Below are 25293 nucleotides of genomic sequence, written 5' to 3' on the forward strand. Positions count from 1 at the left end.
CTTTTGAAATTTCTGTATCTTCTTTTACATTAATGAAAACAATCCATGTAACTAGATGTGTGTTTCTGAGAATCTAGGTTACCTTTCACATCATCACTGCTGCAGGTGAAGCATCCAATAGAAGGTCTTTACAGGATGCCTCAAGTTGCATAGAGACCCTTACTTTATAGCAGGGGTGGGAAACCTTAGGCTTGGGGCCAAATGTGCTCCTCCAGATGACTCTGGTGCTCAGGACTCTTCCCAAGCCACACCCCCTCTCTCCAGGCCACACCCATCACTGCCCCTACTTTGCACCTTCTTCCAGTGTTTTTGCCTGGTTGGAATGTGTCCTTGAATAATGTCTCTTGCTTGTCTGGATGGAGAATAGAGAGGGATGTATGAGTGTGTGTAGAAACTAGCCTATTGTAAAAAAAGGTAATATTTACATTAACTGTTCTGCCCACTTTTGCCTCTGGCCCCACCACTAGCATGTGATGGCTGGAAAGTTGCACCAAAAGGAATGCAGCCTTGTGAGTTGAAGAAGTTTCTCCACCCCTCCATTACAGAGACAGCGTAAGGAGTAATAGCCCAAAGTGTTAGCACCAAAGTTATGGGAGGAGGACTATGGGTGCCTCCAGACTGTGGGGCTCTCCAGACTGGTGTTTTTTGTGTGTGGGTATATTCTGCAACATCTCATTGATGTAGTAATAGTGCATTAGTGGTGGATTTATACTGGACAGTCCACACATCATTTTGCTTTATTAGTTTTCCTGCTATGCTTCCGCAATGTTATTGTATTATTGCTATCTTATGGGGCATTCTTGCGCTGTAGCAGAACAAATGAGGGACAACACACACAGACCTGGTGAAACATTTGTGGTATAAAAAGTTACAGGATTTCAGCAGGAAGTTATGAGACATGCACTGATTGGAAACAAAACAGTGTGTCCACTGTGAAAGTTGTGCAGTATTGAAAATGGTATTGCGTATAACTGCCTCAATACTACCATGAGCATAAATAATTATGAATAAAAAGGAAATCTGGAGGGGTCCTCCTGTCACTATTTTGTGGGAGGGAATCAGGCATACCAGAAATTAAGGTTTCCACATTTAAAATGGATTAAAATGTTCTGTTGCCCTAGCACCACAAATCTATTTTAAAAATGAGTTTTTGCGGCATGGCAAGTGATGGAGAAATGCATTGAAAAATGTGAGATGAACTAACAGGAAGTTGTGTAAACACTCTACAAGCAAATCAGGATGTAGGATGAAGGCTCATTGTTGTATAATTGTCCCTTAAACAAATCAGAATGAATGCTCAGTAAAGACTGGATATAACCTAAGGTCCCTATAAGTTTTATGCAAGCAAATGAGGATGAATGCTCAATAAATAGGTAGTCTGGAGTAGCAATACATGTAGGGATCATTTTCTGTGGGGGAAGGTACTTATCTGTTTCTCCACTCTGTCCTCCCCATATATTGGTGGTTCAAATGGTGTTTGGCAGGCAGTGATGGCCATTCTTTCCGCAAATTTCTAAATGACAGCTCTTTTGGTTAGAATGATCCACTTTGGCATTCTCTCAACTTTAGACTATCTTGGAATGAGGAGGGCAGAGGTCTGCAACAACCAGATGACAAGGATACACTTCAACAGGTCAGGAAGAGGAAAAATTGGAAAGGGTGACCCCACTGTACAGTCGGAGTATGACAGTGTCTGTGTATATACTTCTGATGGAAGTGAGGTGGGTGGAGAAGTCGAAGATACAAGACTATTAAAATACAGATGATGCAATACCATACCATGTGCAGCCTGACAGCTCCGTAGAAAGAGAAGAAAATGCATTATGAAGAATGTTTAAGGAGCCGCAAGACTTGAATTAATTTCCATATAATTTAATGTACCTTTTAGGTGCCTACGAGGGCTTATGCTACTACAAATGTGCTTGTCTTTAAAGGCCATAGGATATTGCTTTTGCTACCAGTCAACACAACTCTCCTAGGATCTGTGCAGTCCACCCAGGATAATCGGAGTGACAGGAGGCTGTTAACAGTGCAGACAGTAAGATGTGCAATGTTTTTTCTTTTGAAGAGACGGGTTAGTAAGACATTTAATGTGAGTGCATGGGATGCTAAAACTGTGTGCTTTTTAAAGTCACGGACGGTGACAATGCAGTCATAGAATACTGAGGAAGGGTCAGTGCAGTATACGTGGGCGTGTCTTTGCAATGAAACAGTGGGACGAGACGCCTCGAAATGCGCTCTCCAGCACAATGAAGGCGACACTTAATGTGCAAACGTGACTTTGTTATGCAGAACTCGGAAAGCAGAGACAGTGCTAATGATGGCAGGGCCTTGGTGGAATAGCACGGATTTGAAATGCAAGGAGGAATGGGAAGAGTTCTGCACACTTCGTCTAGCATGCAAGAACAAGCTATGCAACGGGAGTGAGAGCTCCGCACAATGAAGGGGAGCGGCTATGGAAGCCACTGGGCAAGGCTTCCAAGGAGCTGGGCGGGGCTAGCCTTGCGAATGGACGGCGGCCTCTCTAGTGGGTGCGGCTTCCGGGGGCCTGTAAACAGGGGGCGTGGCTGCGGTGTGATTGGCTGGTGCCGCTCTGGCGGAAACGGCGGTGGCCGCGGGGCCGGTGTCAGGTGATCCGAACTGAACAGCGCTGAGTGGGAGAGCGCGGGGGGCCCTTGGCTGTGAGTGCAAGTGCCCGGAGTTACATCCGCGCCTCTGTCCGGTTCGGCCCATGGATGAGACGAGCCCACTGGTGTCTCCGGAGCGCGGTCCGGGACCTGGATATGGGGTGCCTGGCGGTGCTGTGCGCTCCCCGCCCTGTCCCAGCGTCCCCTCTGGACCACCATGCCCCTGTCCTTCCCCGCCGGGATCTCCTGCAGGTGGCCGCGACCGGGAGCGCCAGCCCCTCCTGGATCGGGGTGCGAGTGTGGAGCGTGGAGTGCGAGGGGCTGTAGGGACAGCTGGGTCGGCCCAGGTCCAAGCTCAAGCTGGGTTGGGGACAGCGACTGCCGCGGCCCGCGGAGAACGGGAGCCCCGGAATGAGTTCCCCGATGACCCAGAATTCGCCGAGGTGGTGCGGCAGGCAGAGGTGGCAAGCGAACGCGGCATCTACCCTGAGCGCATCTACCAAGGGTCTAGTGGCAGCTATTTCGTCAAGGATCCACAGGGGGTGAGAGATCAGGGCTCGGCAAAAGTATTCATATTGGGGTGCAAAGCAATGAGGGAGGGGGAGGCCATGGTCCGGTTTCTAAAAAACCTCAAAGTCAGGAGAAGCAAGTGTGGACTGGGTGCTTAGTAAGTGGCTACTTGATGTTTGAAGTGGTAGCTTTGTGCTTGTGCTAAGATACTACAAACCGGCAATTCCCCGGGTGGTATTTCTTGGCTGCAAGACTCTTCTGCCTTTTATTAGATGCACTCTAGGCTCCAGCCAGCCCCTCACCTTCCCGCAGTTCTGTTGTAGCTTATACTTGCTCCTTTCCACTGCTGAGGGCTAGATGTAGCCAAAAACGAACGCGCTCAGCGTAATTCGTAAAGTACAGCTGGTCTGTCAGCTGTGTCCCTCTCATCTGACTGGAACAGCCAAGTGTAGGCCTTATCCTTAAACAAGACCACCGGTGTTATAATTGCAATAAGTAATATAAACAAACAAACACAGAAGCTGAGAAATGGTAGCGTTGCAGCACAATGACTTGGTTTGTCTCTGTGAACCTAATATTATATTATTGGGGAATAATACAAAACATAAAGCTATAAGCTTTAGCTCTTCTGGCCCAGTGAAGAGGCACAGCAGTGCCTGACATGTTGAGGTGTTTCTAGGTGGTTGGTGAAGTGTTATCTTGGACTTGGGGTATGTGGATTGGCTGTTTCCAAAGGTCAGCATAGCTTTGTCCAATTGAAGGCTTTGGATGGCACTTGGGTGTCAATTGCTGTCCTGGGTGACTAGTTCTGTTCAGTTGTGTGGGTGCAGAGGTTGTGTGGGTTTGTCATCCAGCTTTGGCATTTGTTTTGGCCTTGTCTTCATAATGCGTTTCTTCATGGCTGGGTTTCTGTCTTTCTGACCTTGAATAAGGAGGCAGGTGGTTTCACTGCCCTAGGCTGTGTTGCTGACACAGTCCCGGAGAGCATATGATTGGAATTAGATTGGGACAAGATACTTTGGTAATAATATGTTGTGTGGCTGGACATGATCAAATTCCTTGCTGATTTTCCCATTGTTCAGATGGGGTTGGAGCAGCTCTCTGGTATTGCTTAGGCTACATTCACACCATACATTTATTCTGCTTTTAGTTGTTAGGATACTCCTGTTCTCTTCACAGAGCTACAATTGCTGGAGTTCTCTAGGAAGAGGGACCCACTCCTGGAACTGTAGCTCTATGAGGAGAATGGGGGGTGTCTCCTAATAACTCGCAGCACCCTTCATAAGCTACCCTTCCCAGGATTCTTTGGGGGAAGCCATGACTGTTTAAAGTGGAATAATAGTGGAATAAATGTATGGTATGAATGTGCACTTTAACAAAATGTTACCCAACTAATGCTACCTCTAGCTTGTGGCTCAAGAAACCTGACTCATATGAATATGACTGGATGTAGAGCTGAGCATTCACTTGAAGTTTTTGTGTAGTTGTTGGTGTAAGAGCTGTATGTTTGTAAGGCAGATAATCCCTTTTGGGCAGAGAATGGCTGTTGGCTCCTGGGAGCAACTCTTCAACTTCCTAATCACGTGCTCCTTGAACTTTGGGGCCTTTTGAGTAAAGTTGGCATTGAAACATTTGGGCTCATCTCTTCATTTTAAATGTCTGTAGGAGCTGGTGACAGCTTAGGATGGTATGGAGTTTAGGGAGGAAAACTGAAAGAACCATACTTGTCTAATTTGTAGAAGAATCTTCAGAATGGCTGAAGGTGTAACACTGTTCAAATTTCAGGTTACTTACTCTACCCTTTGCCCTTTGCTGTGAAGAATTTCAGGCCACTACTGCTAATATTTACCCGGTTTACTTTCCAATCTTTCAACATCATGGATTGTTCTGGGTATTCTCCCATTTGACTGACGCTGATGACTATTAATCTAGTTACTTCCTGTTTGAAACCGAGATATTTGAAGAGGGGATTAAAATTATGTAAAGAATGGTAGCTCATCTTCATTGTGGCTATCTTAGATTGTCAACAACAGGGAATTAAAACAGGGAATTGGTTTTGCTTTGCACTGTAAAATCCCAGGCATTTTAGTGGCACTATATTAATAATGATATTAAGGGCACAACAGTGGGTTTTAAATGTGTTGAACCTCCCATGCAGTAAGCATACTTGCAGGGAAATGAACTCTCTTGGAAAACACTAGAGTTTGTATCATTGGAAATTTAAAAAAGATTTGGATAAGCATGCATCAAGTGAAAAAGATGTGTGCAGTCATGCTTATGCATGTCTTAAAGGAGGAGAGCTGTTAGATTCACTACCAGTTCTCAGGTTCTAGGCCATATTGTCCTGTTTGCTTCCATCATGGGCTGAGTGAAATCCAACTGCTTGTCTCTACTCCCTAGCCTTAGAGCAAGGGTTCCCAAACAGTGGTTGTGGGCCACCAGTGCATGTGGGCCACCAGTAGTTTGGGAACTTCATTCAGGTGGCCCATGACACATCTGTAGATTTGTGGTTAAAGATGGGAGACTGCACATCCATTGCATTAAATATTCAGCATAATTTTTAACTATTTCTATTGCTGCTTTTATTTCTTCTGTAACAATATATAAGAAATAAAAGATGCAATGAAATACAGTTAAAAATCATACAGCATCTAGCACAGCACATTACAATTGCTACAACACAGAGAAAAATCATTCAGTGGTCCACCAAGACCCTTAGCAGTTTTCAAGTGGTCCATGACAAAATAAAGTTTGGGAACCACTGCCTTAGAGGATCTGCTGCCTCCCAGTTGCCAGGAAGGGAAGACTGCTTCTATCATGGGCTGAGTGAAATCCAGGGGCAGAGCCTTACTCCCTTCCCTTGGTAGGAGCTGCTGCTTAGTATGACACCAGAGAAGAACATGGATGCGGGAAGGAAAAGTTGCCTAAATAATCTTGGTTCCATATGGGCACAGCGTAATTTCTGTTCCTGTACTAGATTAGAATGTGGTTTTATTTGGGGGATCTTCTGCAAGCTGCTTTGAGAGCCTCTTGGACTATAAAGCAGGCTCTGCTTATCTAGAATGTTTATAGCCCACTTTATAGCCCAAGAGGCTCTGAAAGCAGGTTTTATAGAAGATCCCCCAAAATCACACTCTAATCTAGTACAGGCTTTGAGAGCCTTTTGGGCTATAAAGCTGGCTATATGTATTTTAAATAAATATTTAGAATACTTACAGCCCACTTTATAGCCTGAACGACTCTCAAAGTGGTTTACAAAAGACCCTCCAAATAAAACCATACTCTTATCTAGCACAGGAACAGAAGTTACACTATGCCAATATAGAATCAAGATTACTCAGGCAATGTTTCTTTCCTTTGTCCTTGTATTCTAAATGAGGAAATAAATTTAGGGAACTCTTCTTAAGCTTTGCTTTCTCCTCTAGCTTACAGGGACTTCAACATCTCAGTCTGTGTTGGGTTCTGTGTGCCTTCACAATGCTTTGAGAATAAGAGGAAAAGAGCTCTTGATTATACTGTATATGAAGTAGCATGCACTGTGGTTCCAGTCAGCTGCCGTGTATTCTTCATGCGTGTGTGAGGGCTGACTGTGTGCCTGGCCATGTGGCTCTCCTTGTGATCCATCATAACTAACCAGATTATCTTAGCTTCCTCTTTCTGAGTTGCCTGTGTCGGTTGGATGAAAATCACATCTCATTTACAGGCCTGGTTACTTTTGTGATAATGATCCAGCCTCTTCTTTCTGTCTAGTGCTAGTTTTGGATTCACTTCCCTTTTAGTTGAGTTTATGGGAGATGCTGTTAAGATGAGTCAGCCTGCCTTTTGTGCTGCTGCCCGAGGTGGGCAGAAGGCAAATGGATTGGTGCAGCACCACTTCTCTCAGTTTTGTTTGTTCATGCCTGGAAAAGATTCCTTTCAGTCAGAGCTCTGTGGGGGAGGCCATGGTCTCTGGGCAAGTTGCTCCCAATTAGACCATGTGTGCATATATATATATGTGTGCGGTGGGTCAATAGTTAGATGGAGGCATAAATTGTCTTACTGGGAGGTCACTATATTTTGGTGTTTGTGTGACTGGAGGTATGCTGTAACCCTGCCTTTTTGCTAACTGCTGTGGGACCTCTTTGTCCTCTCCACCCCATGCTTATAACCTGTTAACTGGGTTGTTGTGCCTTCAAGTCGATTACAACTTATGGCGACCCTATGAATCAGTGACCAGCATCTGCCATGAACCACCCTGTTAACTGGGTAGGAGAGGGCATTTATCTAGCACCTGGTATGGAACTGACCAGCTGGAAGACCTGGCTTTCTCAGCAGTTCAGCTGCCTAGAGAGTGAAGGAGCGAGCAGCCAGGATATATCTATGACAGTTGGAGGCATCAGGCAGTGCCTGGGAAAGGAGTGCTGATTCTGGTCAGTTACCAAAGTGTCCCTACCAAGATATACAGAGACTTGTTTATTGGCATGTTCCAAATCTTAAGTCTGACTTGGCTCTAAGTGCGATTTGAACATGTATCTAGGAACCTGGCTAGCTTATGTACATGATACACATTTCTCTAGATAATCTTTGTGCAAGCCATGATGACCCCATCCTTTTTAACTCTTGGCTCCCATTTGCAAAGAGCCTTAATTGCATTTGGTAGATCTTCAGTTTTGTGCTAAAACCCCAAATTTTTGCTATTATACAATTCAGAGTCTAGACTAAATCTTGCAAATTTTGCTTTTGTGTTGCATGTATTTTGTGTGCCAGTGCTTTTTTTGGGGGGGGGGTCAGAAAACTAGGAATGGAAGATCATGATTCCAGAGGAGTATGTGTGAAAAGGCTGAGGGTGGGAGGGGGCTGCTTACTGAAGGAACCCTAGTCCCTGTTCTTGACTTCCAAATGTTTAGTAGAAATACCCTATCTGTCTTCAGTGGTTTCATCTGTAATCATGAGGCCTAGTGTACTCTGTTTAAAAAACAAATGCTGGGGATTTTAAAGGAAATATCTGTGGTGGAAGCCGTGGTTGTAGAAGGTGGTGTCATATGTTGCCTAATGTCATGCTGTTTCAATTACTGAGAATCCTGGACCTGCTGGTAGTGCACTCTTGGAATGGGCCAGGCTATAGTATAGGCAGCCAGCAGCCAGATGCTTTTAAGAAGTGATCAGCTAGTGCTCCATCTAGGGACTCCACAATATATCTGCTTCCTCTTAAGTGTCCTAGAAGCTGTTCCACAGTTCTCAGCGTGGAACTTTCCTAAGCTTGTGTGTGTGTGGCTTAAGTGACCATGTATGATATGCTGGTATTGGAGTTGGTGTGAGGGAAGGGTGCCTGTGGCCCTCCAATTGCTGCTGGACTACAGTTCTCATAAGTCCTGACCATTAGTCATGCTGACTGGAGCTGATGAGTGTTGTAGTCTAGCATCATCCTGCAAGGTGGCAGAGCATAGTTGATCAGGCTTACAAAGTAGCAGGAGTGGATGGGAAGAGCCTTTGCCAATATATGCCCCCCCTTTTTTTGCACTTGACTTCCTTTCAGGGGTTTCCCTGCTTATTTGGCTCATGACTGCGTAGCATCCTGCTAGAGTCATCTGGAGATGAGAGGTGGCAGCTGCATGATTTGCTTGTTTCTCAGTGTTGTACAGAATGGCAAGATATTTCTCTGAGACCTAGGAATGGGACACTAATCAAACAGGGCTCGTAATGGAAAAGGCTAGATATTCATGCCACAGTAGTTTCTCTGTGTGCTCCCTTGCTAAAGAGAGTACTGACAGTGCGTTGAAGTGCTTAAAGGTGGGATAAGCTTAGAATGGGACCAGAATTCAAAATGTTTCATTGTTTTATGATAGGAGGCACTGAATGGCTGTTATTTCACTATCCTGTGTTTTTCCAGCTCTCTTCCCCTCCCCCAAGCAGCAGTTCATTGTAGCCCTTTGTACCAGTGCATTAAATTGCATGCTATGTAATTCTGTTTCCTGTGACAGATTGCTTTCCTTGGGTAAAAACAGGGAAATGAAACTTCCTAGTAAATCTCCTATCTAGAGATGCCATAAACTTCATTATACCTACCCAGCTAGTGAGGTGTAATCTAGCCAGTCAAGCGCAGGAGCTGGAACTGGTCAGCCTGCTTGGCTGATTATGACTAAACTTCTCTCTCGTGTTTGTTTTTGAAATGGAGGTAAGGAATATATGGCCCTCCAGCTGTTGGTGGACCGCAACTCCCATCATCCCGACCATTGTTCATGCTGGCTGGGGCTGATGGGAGTTGAATTCCAACAATATCTGGAGGGCCACAGTTTCCCCACTCCAGTATAAGAACTGTTGTCCTGGGTAATGTGCGTGGCCAGAGAAGGTGCATTCAGCTTGGCTGTCAGAACTCTTGGAGCTAAAAAGGAGAACTGTTGGTTGAAGGTCTGGTCTTGAAAAGTGGGGCGCCAGGTCCTTTCTCAGGTGTGTGTATGATTTAACTGAAAGTGTTCTTGTTAACATGTTGCTCTTAGAATCATAGAATCAGAATAGTGGAAGGGGCCTATAAGGGCATCAAGTCTAACCCCCTGCTCAATACAGGAATCCAAATCAAAGCATTCCTGACAGATGGCTATCCAGCTGCCTCTTGAATGCCTCCAGTGTCAGAGAGCCCACTACCTCTCTAGGTAACTGGTTCCATTGTCGTATGGCTCTAACAGGAAGTTTTTACTGATGTCCAGTTGAAATCTGGCTTCCTGCAACTTGAGCCCATTATGCCATGTCCTGCACTCTGGCATGATCGAGAAGAGATCCCAGCCCTCCTCTGTGTGACAACCTTTCATGTACTTGAAGAGTGCTATCATATCTCCCCTCAGTCTTCTCTTCTCCAGGCTAAATATGCCCAGTTCTTTCAGTCTCTCCTCATAGGACTTTGTTTCCAGTCCCCTGATCATCCTTGTTGCCCTCCTCTGACCCTGTTCCAGTTTATCTGCATCCTTCTTGAAGTGCAGAGACCAGAACTGGACACAGTATTCAAGATGAGGCCTAACCAGTGCTGAACTAATACTTCATGCAATTTGGAAACTATACTTCTGTAAATGCAGCCTAATATAGCATTTGCCTTTTTTGCAGCCACATCACACTGTTGACTCATATTCAGCTTGTGGAAAGGATCTTGGAATTGTCGTTGATCACATGTCGTATTGCTGAGCCAAGCATTCCCACGTCTACAAGGGTTATCTGATCAAAAAATGAGATAAGATTAGTCTGGCAGGATTTGTTCTTCATAACAAAGAAGACCTGTAATCCTTTCTTCCTCTACAATATTGATCTGTTTGTCAGGAGCCTAGTACTTTGCCATGTGTTGCAGGGTTGGATTTGTGTACTTACCCTTGCCTTGGCCCACTTGTATTAACCAGCTTCTCTTTTCTATCCCTCTTAGAAAATCATTGGTGTGTTCAAACCCAAGAACGAGGAGCCCTATGGGCAGCTGAACCCTAAGTGGACAAAGTGGCTGCAAAAACTGTGTTGCCCCTGCTGTTTTGGAAGGGATTGCCTTGTCCTCAACCAGGGATATTTATCTGAGGCAGGTGCTAGCCTTGTTGACCAAAAGCTGGAACTGAACATTGTTCCCTGCACAAAGGTGAGACTGTGACTGAAGAGGAAGCACAAAACAGGAGGAAGCCTGGATAGACTGTGGGTTCTTCAAATGAGCTCTCCAGTGTCTCATTCCCAAAGAATAGAATCCTGTCTCTTATCCTAGTAGTTGGGCTCCTGGAAGTTCTGTTGATATTCCTCACTCCTAGTCTAGGGAGGACTTCTGGCTTTGACTTGGCATTGGGTAGAAGCAAGGAGAGCTGGTGCCTCTCTGCATATACCACAAGGAAGAAGCCATTGGGAGTAGCCCCAGAACTATTATAGTCTAATCTTTTAAAAAAACATTACACTCTGTGTTGAGAATTTTGCACTTTGCTAGAGCATGCAAAGTTGCTGATTTTTTAAAATTAATTTGGTTGTTATGCATTCCTGAGTCTCACCACTGTATTTGAATTTGCAAACCTTTTTTTGGATCAGAACTATGTGTAGTAGGAGAAGTAAAAAAGAATATGACTACAGATGGTGAAGAACTGTAGCCATAAGCACTGACTGTTATACCTATATTTAAATACTGCCTACTTTTTTAAATAGCTGCTAGGGGGTATGGAAATGGAAATGGACTGCCTTCAAGTCGATCCTGACTTATGGCGACCCTATGAATAGAGTTTTCATGGTAAGCAGTATTCAGAGGTGGTTTATAATTCCCTCCCTCTGAGGCTGAGAGGCAGTGACTGGCCCAAGGTCACCCAGTGAGCTTCATGGCTGTGTGGGGATTCGAACCCTGGTCTCCCAGGTCATAGTCCAACACCTTAACCATTACACTGACTCTCGCTAGAGGGTATAGAACAGATGTTTGTCTTTAACACTTCCTCCCTCCATTTCAATTTTTCAAGATATGTCATTATTCCCAAACTTTGAGATGTGTAGAATTTTTTTGCAGGCAGGCCCGGATGTGCCTAGATTTATGCAGTGTAGCCTTGTTCTGTAAATAGATGCATGCATATATATGAGAGAGAGAACACTGATTGTGAAATGATTGTGGGTTGTGCTTTTTAAAGTAATCTTTTATCCATGCCCACAGGTGGTGTACTTGGCCAGCGAAACATTTAACTACAGCGCCATTGACAGAGTGAAGTCCCGGGGCAAACGCCTGGCCCTGGAGAAAGTGCCAAAAGTTGGGCAGAGGTTTCACCGAATTGGGCTTCCTCCAAAGGTAGGGGGTGTTTAAGGGATCTAGGAGTGTTTGGTAGCACTGGGCTATGCCTTGCCCCCCCCAACCCGCCTGCTTTGTGCTTTCAGGTGGGCTCCTTCCAGCTGTTTGTGGAAGGATACAAGGATGCAGATTACTGGCTGCGGCGCTTTGAGGCTGAGCCTCTCCCAGAGAATACTAACCGCCAATTGCTGCTGCAGTTTGAGAGACTGGTGGTGCTGGACTACATCATTCGCAATACTGGTAAGTTATGTGCTAGATCCTAGCCCTTGGGGTGGGGGTGCTTGTGATGCCCTTCCCTGGCTCTCCCTGTCAGGTTCCTACCTGCGCGTGGCTACTGCCTGTCACTAGGCACCACCAGGGACTCCACCAGTTCGGACTGTCCTTTTTTATTGTTTCTCTCCCCGCTCTAGCACAGATCTCAACAGATCCCCCTGCTAGGCAACCACCAGTAACGTCCTAATACTAGTATTCCCAGAGACTCTGAATACTGTATTGTTATTCTCTTCACCGCTGCCACCATTTGTTACAGTTCCCCTTCAGCCTTGGTCATTACCTTACCCTCCTTTCTGGTCTGTGAAACCCCAGTCAAGGATCAGGCCTTTGGTAAACCAAATTAAGTATTTATTAAAGCTAACAAAGCTAACAAGATTAACAAGATTTCTTCTTAAGGCACATAAGCATATGGTTTTACTCAATACTAATCCGAACTCCACCTCCCTCCTTCTTCACTCTCTCCTGGCAAAACAACTCTCTCAAACCCCACCAAGCAACCCACTCAGTTCTCTTCTCCCCCCCAGATTCCACTCTCACTCTTCCTTTTATACATTCAGCCATTTTAAACACTCAGCCAATCATCTCGCATTCTACTGCCCATTCACTCCCCCTCTTTACTCCACTTACCATGTATCTTCTAAACAACCAACACTTACCATATATACATTAATATAGGAACATCACAGTGCTGTCTAAGGAAATTGGTGGGAAAGATATTACTTGCTGGAAAGCTGCACAGGGAGGCGGGTGTCTTGTGCTCTGCTGTTCTGAATGTAGTCCTGCTCAATGCATGTATCTCCTAGTATGCTGCTTCACAAATGTCTTTGCCCTCGTGATATCTTGTGATGTTCTCAAGATATAGGATCTTTGGAAATTCTCTTTTCCCGAGTTGGATGACTGGTCCAGCTAACTCAGAACTGTTTGCGCTGACTTGTCCCAGAAGTCTTGCCCAGCCCCATCTGTAGATGCCGAGGACTGAACCTGGGACCTTCTGCATGCATAACATGTCCTCTGCCACTAACCTACAGTCCTACATAGTTGTGTGATGCTGCCTCTTGGCTTTTGAGGCAAAAAGTTGTGTCCGAGACACATCTGTCCCCTGTTCCTGGCCTGTCCAGAGCCGAAAGACGGCTGAGGGATGCTTGACTCCACATTCTGGCCTTAGATTGCTGCTGTGCAGTGTCAGATCTATTGCCCAAAAAACATCTCTCATCCATGACATGATACTGGATGAGGGTGCGGATCTGGCATGTATTACGGAAACCTGGCTGGATGAGGCTGCTGCCCCTATGCTCGCAGCCATGTGTCCGGCTGGGTTCTTGTATGCACACCAGCCAAGAGTTGGTAGTCAGGGAGTGGGAGTGGCAGTTATTTACCATAGGTCCCTGGTTTTCACTAGGCCCCCTCTCCGTGAGACCAAGGTTGCTGATTGCATGTACTGGAGGTTGGGCACTCAGGGCAGTCTGGGAATTCTGCTTGTGTACCGGCCACCCCGCTGCACGACGGACTCCCTGGCCAAGGTGGTCTCAGATATTTGGGTACAGTCCCCAAACTTATTGGTAGTGGGGGACTTTAATGTACATTCGGAGGCCATCCTCACAGGGGCGTCTCGGGATTTTGTGGAAACCATGGCTTCCTGGGAGTTGCATCCTATTTCAATGGGGCCCACTCATGTAGCTGGCCATGCACTCGACCTTGTGTTTGTCCTGGGAGAGGAGGGGAATGGTCTGAAAATTTTTTTTATCATCATTTGTAGGGCCATAGGCCAACACAAGATACAATACCAAACATTTAAAATATATTAGCAATTTAAAACAATATTAAAATATATGAATATATAAATCATATAGAATTTAAAAAGAGACATTAAATTGTACCAGATCTAGTGAGCGTTCACATGGTAACAATCCAATAAGAATTAATTATAGGCAGCTATCTTGTTTGTGATTCTGAGACAAATTTGGCTCTTAATTTTTGGACTGCTAGTGCAAAAAGAGATACGTTATGAGTAATCTCTGGATTTAAGTCGGAGAGTAAGAGGAATATTTTGTCTACTTCCGTGCTCGTCCCACCGATATCTAACCACTTCCATAGCAATTTTGCTCTAGGGATTTGATATATTGGGCAATTTAAAATTATATGTGGGAGATCCTCTGCCCCATTAAAGCCGCAAATACATTTTCTTTGGTCCTTAGGAATGTTTAATATTCTTCCCTCCCTTTCTGAACTGGGGAGAGTAAAAAAACGGATTGCCGTAAATGCATGCCTAAGGGGTACAGGTAATGTCTGGAAAAGATAAGAGGAACATGTGTGGTCCTGCTTGAATCGCCAGTACCAAGGAGCAGTTCGGCAATTGAGAAGGGACAAATGATCTAAATATTCGGAGTGTTGAAACATCTCTGCTCTAAGACTTTTCTGTGAATCTGTTGAATTAAATTCATGTATCGTTATGTGATACCTATGTAATATGGCTTCAATTTTAATACCCCAAATGGTTTGTGAATATGGGTGATTTAGGCATAGATTTAGTAATTCCCTACCTTCCTGTAACATAGAAGATCTGGTAAATTTTAGCAGCGTTAAATGTATACGGGCACCTAGTGGTGGTAAACCTGTCTCCGCGCGGAGCATTGCCGCAGGTGTTCCTTGGGGCTGCGACAAAAGGCGCCTCAAGAAATTAGTTTGAATTGTCTCAAGGGCCAGAACTGCTTTATCATCCCATCCCCATATCGGTGCACCATACAGGATCTGGGAAACTACTTTGGGCTTGAAGATTTTAAGGGCCGGAAGAATTAAATATCCACCGCTAGTGCGGAAAAATTTTAAAATTGCACCCACTGTTCTTGTTGCTAATTGCTTTATCAATAACCAGTGAGGTTTCCAGCAGAGGGTGTCCAAAAAAATCACCCCCAAATATTTAAAAGTGTGACACTGCTCTAGTTGGTGGTTTCCCATCGACCATCTGTGGCTCGCAGGTCTTTTCCCGAAGACTAAAACTTTTGTCTTCTGATAGTTTATAATAAGCCTCTCATGCTTACATAGAGCATGTAGTCTTCTCATCTGTTTTCTCAGACCGATAGGTATTAAAGAGAGGAGAACCATATCGTCTGCATAAAATAATGCAGAGATCTTCCTGTGACCGATGGAGGGAGGAAAATATTGGGGATCCGATAAGTCAGCAATTATGTTAGTTAAAAAAAGATTAAACAATAAAGGGGCAAGAGGGCACCCCTGCTTGATGCCCCTTTCAACCACAATTGGGGGCGTCAAATTCCCCTGTCGGTTTACTCTCACTTGAGCTACAGTATCTGTATATAGGGCTTTGATTAAATACAAAAGTCGGCAATCTATTTTCATGTTGTATAATTTTGTCCACAATCTATGCCTATCTACAGAGTCTAAAGCTGTGGCTAGATCTACAAATGCCGCATAAAGATGTCTGGTGGGGCCTGTTATGGACTGGTTTGCCAAGAAGTTCAAAGTTTGGCAGTGATCGATTGGAGAAGACCCTCTCCTAAACCCAATCTGTTCTGGGGGTATTAGATGATTTAGGTCAGCCCATTGCTCAAGCTTTTGCAGGAGATATTTGCTATACAATTTGGTTACCACATTCAATAGACTGATAGGGCGATAGTTGGAAGGATCTGCCGGGTCATTTTTTTTATAAATTGGGACTATAATACTCCGTCTCCAACCTTCCGGGATTATTCCGGACTCGTTGATTCTAGTAAACATAGCAGCTAAAATAGGGGCCCACCATTCAGGAAAATGTTTAAACATTTCCGGAGGCAGAAAATCATTGCCTGGAGATTTCCCATTTTTTAGCGAGTTTATTAGGGCTGAAATTTCTTCGATGGCTACAGGGGGCCACTGTGGTAAGGACGAGATAGTTAAATCCGGAGATGTAATTTGAGGGGGTAAGAGAGAAGAGTATAGTCTCTCAAAGTGACTATACCAGTCAGAAGATGTAATGTGCTGTATTATATTATGGCTAGAAGTTCCCATTCCTAAGTTGACTAGCTGCCAAAAAGTACGCTCTTGTTTTGCCGAGATCGCTTCAGCTAATCTCTGCCATCGATGGATAGCGAAATCTAGTTTTTTCTGTCTCAGCAAATTTTTGTACCTAACTTTAGTAGTTTTGAAAAGATTTACATAGGCTTGGTCATTTGGGTTTTTGTGTACTAGCCGTAGATGTTGTTTAAGTTTTCTTTTAACCATCCTACATTCCTGATCATACCATGTTGTGCGTGAGTATGGTCTATTTATTACTGGCAATTTCCGAGACAGGAAGGGTTTTAGCAAAGAAAGTATGTCCTGAAATGCCAGTATTGGATCGAGTGATCCATCTAATATTCCCTGATGTATCAATTGATATGGGTTAGAGCTAAGTTGGAAAGCTATCTGATTCTTCCTATCCTCAGACCAGAGAATCCTTCTCAATGGACTAGGGGATTCCATGTGGGGTGATGGAAACTTAACAGAATTAAAATGCATTAGGTTTAAATGAAGGGGGAAATGATCGCTCTCAGGTCTATATACGACTTTGAAATCGGCAATAGCTGGCAGCAATGTTTGAGATGTGATCATGTAATCAATTAAGCTTGTCCCCAGTGCAGATCTGTAGGTAGCGGAACCATGGGAGGAATCTACTGGGGAACCATTTAATATTTCTAAGGAGTGTTTTACCACTAATTCTAATAAGTGGGGGCCCTGTTTGTTTGTCTTGTGGTCTTGAAGAGACCTAAACTGGTTGGTATTTTGACCCTCTGGAGCCCAGTTCGATGCATTGATACTGATCTGCCGTGGATTCCCAATTCTAGCGTTAAAATCCCCACTTAAGAGGAGGGAATCATTTGGATATAGATCTTCGAACTGATTAAGGGTTTCATTCAGGTCTGAAAATTGGGGATACATCCATCACCCCCGTATCATGGTCAGATCGTTATTCAGTGAGGGTGGACCTTTTCCTGACACAGGCCCTCCGTGGGGGTAGAGGACCCATTAGGATGATTTGCCCCAGGCGTCTCATGAATTCAGATGGATTCCTGAGGGCACTTGGGGATTCTTTAGAGCATGTACACAGCCACTCGGTTGAGACCTTGCTGCAATTACCGGGGCATTGGATCGGGTGGCTCCGAAACAACCTCTCCCCCTGAATAGAGCTGATAGCACCATGGTATACCCCACGCCTGCGAATTCTGAGGTGGGAGATGAGACGGCTAGAGCGCTGGTGGCAGAAATCTTGCTCTGATGACAACCGGACACGGGTTAGAGCGGTTGCAGCTATCTACCATGCGGCGATAAAGGCAGCAAAAAGGGATTTTTATGCTGCCTCTATTGCATCCGCAGAGTGCTGTCCCAGGAGGCTGTTCCAAGTGGTACATAGTTTGGTCGGTCCGGTTGTTCTGGGACCGCTGGAACAGGTTAAGGCTTCCTGTGATGAATTTGTGAAGCACTTTGCTGATAAAATAGGTCGTATCAAGAATGCCATTCCGTGTAACACGATCGCAGTGAGCGAGTAAGAGATGGCCAATGGTGCCCTAGTGATGTGGGATCGGTTCCAGCTTCTTCCTTCCAATGAGGTGGACAAGATGCTTTCAACCTTAAAACCAACCTCTTGCTCACTTGATCCCTGCCTGTCGTGGCTCATTATGAGCTGCAAGGATGGACTGGGCAAGGGGATCAAGGCAGTGGTAGTTACGTCCCTGGAAGAGGGAGTAATGCCTTCAGCCCACAAGGAGGCAGTAATTAAACCAATTTTTTGAAAGCCCTCTTTGGATCCCCTAGATCTGAACAACTTCTGCCCAGTCTCCAGTCTGCCATTCCTGGGCCAGGCGGTTGAGCAAGTGGTGGCGAAGCAGTTACAAGCGCATTTGGAGGAAATGGCCTATTTAGATCCATTTCAATTAGGCTTTAGACCTGGACATGGGACCGAAATTACCTTGGTCGCCTTGGTGGATGATATGAGGAGGGCGTTGGATAGGGGCGAATGCACCTTCCTTGTTCTCCTTGATCTCTGAGCGTCCTTTGATACAGTTGATCGTGATATCCTTCTGGACCGCCTGGAGAGGTTAGGTATAGGAGGCACTGTATTGCAGTGGTTCCGTTCTTTCCTCTCTGGCAGGCACCAGAGAGTGGCATTGGGGGATGAGATGTCAGACCCTTGGCCTCTCACTTGTGGGGTACCACAGGGCTCTATTCTTGCCCCAATGCTGTTTAACATCTACCTAAAGCTGCTGGGGGCTATCATTAGAAGATTTGGGCTGCAGTGTCACCAATATGCGGATGACACGCAGCTCTGTCTTTCATTTAAATCTTCACTGAGGTTGGCTGTAGAAACCCTGTCCAATTGCCTGGAAACAGTGAGTGACTGGATGGGAAGGAACAGGCTGAAGCTGAACCATGACAAAACTGAGGTACTGCTCGTGGGTGACAAAGGAAGGTTGGGCGATGTTGACCTGGTGCTCAATGGGGTTCGGTTGCCCCTGAAAGACCAGGTCTGCAGCCTGAGGGTCATTCTTGACTCCCAGCTGTCCATGGAGGCTCAGGTCTCGGCAGTGAGCTGGGCGGCGCTGTATCAACTCCATCTAATATGGAGGCTGTGCCCATACCTTCCCAACCATCTGCTCCCATTGGTAGTACATGCCCTTGTCTCCTCTCGCCTAAACTATTGTAATGCGCTGTACGTGGGGTTACCTGGGAAAATGGTCCGGAGGCTGCAACTGGTACAGAATGCGGCGGCTCGCCTAATTAAGGGCAGCCACCGGTGAGATCACATCACTCTAGTATTAAAGGAGTTGCACTGGTTACCGGTTGTTTACCGGGCCCATTTCAAGCTATTGGTTCTGACTTTTAAAACCCTACATGGTTTCGGCCCAGTCTATCTGAGGGAATGCCTCCAGCCTTATCAGGGATGCCGCTCAACAAGATCAGCCTCAAAAGGCCTTCTCTCTATCCCACCAATTAAAACAGCTAGACTGCTGAGGACTAGGGAGAGAGCCTTTTCAATTGTGGCCCCCACTTTGTGGAATTCCTTCCCAAATGATCTCTGCCATGCCCCCGCTATGATGAACTTCCACCGGGCCTTGAAGACCTGGCTTTTTAGGCAGGCCTTTGGGGAGGGTTAGGTTTTTATTATTCTTGGTTCAGATTTTACTGTTTTAATGTATTTGTATGCTTTTTCTGTACATCGCTCAGAGTGACTGGACAACCAGCCAGATGGGCGACTAACAAATCTAATAAAATAAATAAATAAGATGGGTAACTTGCACGTCACTGGTGTGGAGATTCCAACTTGGAACCCTGCTGTATGCATAAGTAGTTCTTCTGTCACAAGTTCTTGCAGAGTTGGGGAGAGGCACTATTATCTGAAGACTGTACAGCTCCTTCCCAGGCCTAGGATGCAGGACCTCAAACTTACACTTCTCATGAAGGAAGAATAGCAGGGGATTGACTTCCTGTTCCGTATGGGAAATTCTTCTGTGGCAGAACAAACCAGGAGCAGCAGTGACATGGCTGGGTTAGGGTTGCCTTCCCCCAGCAATAGGGGATGAGTGGCTGAAACATTGTATGGTGCCAGATTACATATTCCATTGATGTGGTTTTTCTCTCTCCCCCAAACCACTACTTCCTGTGGTGTGGGGCTTGCTATCTGTGATAAGATTTCTCTGTCTTATTATTAGTGTATTTCTCTTCCTCCGCAGACCGGGGAAATGACAACTGGCTCATCAAGTATGACTGCCCTCTAGACAGCACAAGCATGCGGGTGAGTAGGGGCCAGGACCGTGCTGCTCCATAACGTGTTCTATAGCAATAGGCAATACGGGACTGGAAGGAGCCAGCCTGCATTGTCTAGGAAGGGACAGTTTTAGGGAATGGCTCTAATCAGGTGGCACAGCTGTTGGACCCTCCTTAGTCTGCCACAGGCATAGTGTAGACTATGCTACGACTTGCTGCTTGTTAAGTGAAAGTCTCTAGTTCAGCCCTGTGAATCCAAAGTTGATCTTTATTGTATACCCAACACCAAGACTTAGGGAATTCAGAATCTGCTAAGCCCTTTCAAGTGAGTGCTGGCATCTTTGCTCCAGCAGGCTTCCAGGTGGCAAAGTTGGGAAGGCAACGTTAAAAGAGTGCTAGACTTTCTATGCCTATTAGCAATGCTTGGCCTTCATTTGAGCCAAAAAGGTGGGGGGGGGGAGAGGATTTGAGGTAGGGCTAGATCAGAACTTCTGGTGGCATAGGTGGTGCCCATTGTATTGCTTTTGGGATGGCGAGTCTTCTTGGATTGCTCCTCAGTTAATCTGGAATTATTCTTAGGAGTAGACGCCAGAACGGCATTCTCCTCAAGGATCATCTCTCTCCACGTGAACCATCCCAGACCCTGTGTTTGTCCTTTGAGGCCCTTCCCCATGTGCCCCCTCCAAGGAAGATACAGAGGATGGCAATATGAGAACAGGCCTTTTTAGTGGTGGTTCCCTATTTGTGGTATATTCTCCCAGGGAGGTTGCCATTGTTTTTGCTATGATTTTTATTTACCCAGGCCTTTGGTCTATACTTTGGGGGCGATCAGGTATATTTGTTTTCTCTTCTTGTACTCATCATTTTGGACAGGTGGGTCAGATCGGTCTTTATTTATTTATGGATGAGCATTTTAGGTTCTTGTTTTACTCTTATATTTGGTTTTAATGTTTCTTGTTATTTCTGGTTATGTAAGTTGCTTTGAAACACTTTTGTGTAAAAAGCAACAAATATAATAAATAAATAGATACCCTTTTCTGGTTCAATGTTCTTTCCACTCTGCAGGACTCAGAATGGGTAGTGGTGAAGGAGCCTGTAATTAAACTGGCAGCCATTGACAATGGCCTGGCTTTCCCTCTCAAGCACCCAGACTCCTGGAGAGCATGTAAGTACCTCCAAGCAATAGAATGCAAGCAGGTTTACAGTAAGGATTTCTGGTTTGCCCAGAGTGTTCTTTGAGGTCTAACTGCCTTGTGTCTCCATGTGGAGCCCAGGATGTTCAGGGCTTGAGGACGAAGGACTGAAGTATCTCCTAGGTCCTTGATGGGATGTTACCCTTGTAACAGGCTTCATAACATCTTGCTTCTGTTTCTTCTTCCCCCTCCCTAAAGACCCTTTCTATTGGGCTTGGCTGCCCCAGGCCAAGGTGCCCTTCTCCCAGGAGATCAAGGACCTGATCCTGCCAAAAATCTCAGACCCTAATTTTATCAAGGATTTGGAAGAAGACCTCTATGAACTCTTCAAGGTAACCACAGGCATCAGGGCAAGTATATCTGTGATTCCATTTATTCTGCTCATGAGCAAATTATTTACGTGGATGCCATGGGAGGGTGACTACACCCATATTTCTCCATAAGGACAGAAGAAGAGCAGAGCTTTGGGTGCAGCACCAATCCTAATTGGGTTTATCTGTCTCCTGCTGTTTCTTTTGTAGAAAGATCCAGGTTTTGACAGGGGCCAGTTTCACAAGCAGATTGCTGTCATGCGTGGTCAGGTAGGCTCCTTGCTCCCACTGGAGGGATGGGACCTGTGCTGGTTACTGAACTATCTTTGCCTCTATTTACGTTTGGGGTTCTATGGGCACCTGGCACTCACTTTCCCTCTTCTCTTTCTAGATTCTGAATCTGACACAGGCCTTGAAAGATGGGAAAAGCCCCCTTCACCTGGTCCAGATGCCCCCTGTCATTGTAGAGACAGCTCGCTCCCATCAGCGCTCCGCCAGCGAGTCATACACGCAAAGCTTCCAGAGCCGCAAGCCCTTCTTTTCCTGGTGGTAGCAGTTGCCTCTCTACTCGTTGAGGAACCTGAGTATCACTTGACAACGGGCAACCAATCCTCCAGACTCAGGCAGCTGTGCTGCAGCCTGTGGGAAATACAAGCAGGCCCTCCAGTCGGCCTCAACTCTGCACATTCCCAGCTGGAAAGGAGGGCCCTTCATTAGACCGACTGCTACTCCCCTCTTGCTGTGGGCTGGACATGCCTGCTCCCTAGCCTGAGCAAGGCAGCATCTCCTAGCAGGTGCCTGCATGCAGCATCCTTTGGTTTCCAGCTAACGTCCATGTGGGTGGAGAACACGCAAAGTCCTCTGCCTGGGAAGGCTGGTGATGAGGGGATTATCTGAGTTGGATAGAAGTGCCACTGATCTGTGTGCAACTGCCAGCCTTGATATTCCTCCCTCCCTCCCTATACCCTGTTTATCCTGTGGGGCAGGGCAGGGCGGGTGGGTCCTGCCCCACTAGGCTCCCTCTGTTACCCTTGGTCCTATGGCGCTCCTCCTAGTGCATCAGTCATGTCTTGGGGCCATCCATAGGGAGCATAGCCATAACCGGCTGCTCCTGGAGGAATCCAGGGTGGAACAGAGAGGGAAGAAGAATTTTAGCACTGGACTAGAGCCTGTTGGTGCAGCTTTTATCAGCCTGGGATCATGGGAAATGCAAGAAGATGGGTCCTGCAAGACAATATTAACTGCTGTGCTTCCCTTCCTTCCTTCAGCAATGGAGTAAAATGCCTCAAATAATAGATTTTAATACGGTTTTAAATTATTTATCCCAAGTGCATATACTTGTGCTCTATGTAGTTCCAGAGCAAGTGAGAGGTTACTCTGGTACTATTACCTTGTGCTAGTTAACACCTATCTAGTCTCATCTCTAGAGAAATAGCTGTGCCTCCTCTCCAGCAATGCTGGGGTGAGTGGGAGGCATAAAAGAGGCTACTTGCAGAGGTGGCTCCCTCCTACTCCCTACTGAGGTAGAATCCTCCCCTGGGTTGCATTTGAGCATTGACAATCGGGTGGGGGGAGGTTCTCTGTAGGGTGTTGCCTGCTGGCATGGGAGAGGTGGCCTCACTACATCCTCTGCAACCGTGTAAGGCGAAGTCCTCACATTAGGATCACTACCATGCTGAGGTTATCTGTGCCCTGTGTGCAATGGAATGGTACAATGAATGCTGCTTTTCTATAGGCTACTGTGCTAAATCCCTGGCATCAAGAACTTCCCATCTGAAATTGTCCATATAAGCATCCTGATTTCTCCTTGGGTGCTGGTGATTTGGCTGCCACCCAGGCCTGCAAGAAGTCTTGAGTCAAGTTAAGCTCAGCTTCTCTGCTATTCTGAGCAGGGGCCTGGTACCCTGTATGTGGGGACTGCCTCTTTTTCTGACTGAAGACAGTTCCCTGCTGTATGCCTGAGGTGCCAGGTTAAAGCCGCTGTACTTGATGCTAGGCAAGGATTATTTTCCTTTTTGCCAGCCTAAATTGAAATGTATTGTTCTTATGCACTGTAGAAATATATGTAATATATTTAAATCAATGCAATTATCTTCATAACAGGTCTGCAATTGCAGAGCCAGTCTCTTGTGTGTGGTTTCTTTTTCATGTCTCCTAGAGTTAACAGGAACTGGATCCCCCCCCCCCCTTCCTCTTTGGAATAGTACTGCTGCTGGCCATTGTGTTAATTGCTCTCTGCTTCCCCTGCAGTCTGCATCTTCTCCTCTTGGTGTAGCTTATGACACATACCTTAGTGGAGTCTCTCCCTGTTGTTGCCTTATTTGTATTGTAAAGCATGAAATGGGAAGCTGGTCGGTGCCATGGATTTTCTACTGCGGGGGAGGGGGGACCTACAGTACTCCAGATGTTGCTGGCTAGAAATTCCATCATCCCTATTGGCCATACTAGCTGGGGCTGATGGGAATTGGAGTCCAGCAACATCTGAAGGTCCACACATTCTCCACACCTGTAGTATTTAAACAGAAACCTCTTCTTGCTTTTATAGCAGTTAGGAGGGGGAATTGTGTATGCCAGCCTGCTAGTTTGGATGACCGTGGTTGGAAGTGATATTTAACACAATGATTACACTTCAATTGCCTTGATCTGTTAATAGTCACACTTCTGTTCTGGTATCATTAATTCTACACTAAAGAAGCTGGTTGTGTACTAGACTATATTCCAGCCTGCGAGAGCTATAATAGCTAGGTTCCTAATAAAGCAAACATCTGGTTATTCCTCAGCAGGCCTAGGTTGATACATATATGCACAAGATTATTTAAACAAGTAGTGGAGCTTAGCCTCTTAGTTCCTGCTCTGTTTTAGAGTTACCAGTACTGTTTGTGTCTCCCATCCACCCAGCCGTGCTAACTTTTAAAACACTTAAGTCTTTCAGTAATACTGCCATCAAGAGGGCTGATGTCCTTAACAGCAGCATGTGAGCTATTCCCTAGTCAGGTTGATTACATCTGTAAATTGAAAGACCAGCAACCTGTCCCAAGTGTATTTTGTACAGGCTGGAGTGAACCCCATAGTAGGTGGAGAAAGGAAAACATATGAAGACAGTCCTGCAAAATGTGACAGTATGCCTTGGCCAAAGACTGCATGCAGTTGTGCCCTTACTAAAACTGTGGGAGGAGAGTACTTACAGCCTCATATGGATATTGTTTGCAGATGCTGGCCTATAATATGGAGAGTACAGATTGCTTAGGATAGTTCTTGGTGCTAGAATGTGCCTGCAGTGAGAGCACGGACACTGAAGTGAACTTGAGATCTGTGGACCATGCCTTACTTCCAGTACAGCTGGTTGTGGAATGGAATGTACCTTTATGCAGGTAGTATTGGGTTGTTATACCGAAATGCTGATCCTTTCTCCATACATGTGACCCTAGCAGCATTCACAAGGCTACTCAGGACACTGTCTTGGGGGGTAAGGGTATCCCCATAGAGCACATAAAATGCCAACCCAGACTCTTAATAATCTCCCCACACACATTGATAGGCCTTAGATTTAGGACAAACAACTTAAGCAATTATGAAATCCACGGCAAGATGTGATGGCCATGGCTGCAGCTGATCTTAAAAGGAGTTTAAACTCATGCTGGATAGGTCTACCACCAGCTTTTTACATTAAGGTTGATGCAACCTTACATTAAGGTTGATAGCTATCGCACAGCTGAGGCAGGTTACCTCTGAGTACAGAGTAGGGGCTAACAGGAAAGCTGCTACCTTCACACAGCCTGTTTGTAGGCTTCTCAGAAACATCTGTGTAAGCAGAACATGATGCTAGAGAGAGATTTGGTGTGATCCAACAGGTTACTACTTACAGTTCATATAAAGTGCCTTCATAGAGG

At 45.7% G+C, this 25293-nt stretch overlaps 1 protein-coding gene across 1 annotated transcript; it reads left to right on the forward strand.

The window, feature by feature from the left end:
• Positions 1-2548: 2548 nt before the first annotated feature.
• PI4K2A (phosphatidylinositol 4-kinase type 2 alpha) lies at positions 2549-23519 on the forward strand. The gene is made up of 9 exons (XM_061636285.1): positions 2549-3169; positions 10522-10722; positions 11758-11889; positions 11976-12129; positions 19866-19927; positions 20965-21064; positions 21291-21424; positions 21614-21673; positions 21795-23519. Exons 1-9 carry the CDS (start codon positions 2732-2734, stop codon positions 21954-21956), a joined length of 1443 nt encoding a protein of 480 aa, XP_061492269.1. The 5' UTR covers positions 2549-2731; the 3' UTR covers positions 21957-23519.
• The last annotated feature ends 1774 nt before the right edge of the window (positions 23520-25293 follow it).

This window comes from Rhineura floridana, chromosome 7 (assembly GCF_030035675.1).
Source record: "Rhineura floridana isolate rRhiFlo1 chromosome 7, rRhiFlo1.hap2, whole genome shotgun sequence".
NCBI classification, from domain to species: Eukaryota; Metazoa; Chordata; class Lepidosauria; order Squamata; family Rhineuridae; genus Rhineura; species Rhineura floridana.

Bases quoted from the DNA above. Each gene is read 5' to 3' on its own strand.
- PI4K2A (XM_061636285.1), top strand. From the start codon at position 2,732: ATGGATGAGACGAGCCCACTGGTGTCTCCGGAGCGCGGTCCGGGACCT. The intron at 3,170-10,521 runs GTGAGAGATCAG...TATCCCTCTTAG, and splicing joins TCGTCAAGGATCCACAGGGG to AAAATCATTGGTGTGTTCAA. The intron at 19,928-20,964 runs GTGAGTAGGGGC...TCCACTCTGCAG, and splicing joins TAGACAGCACAAGCATGCGG to GACTCAGAATGGGTAGTGGT.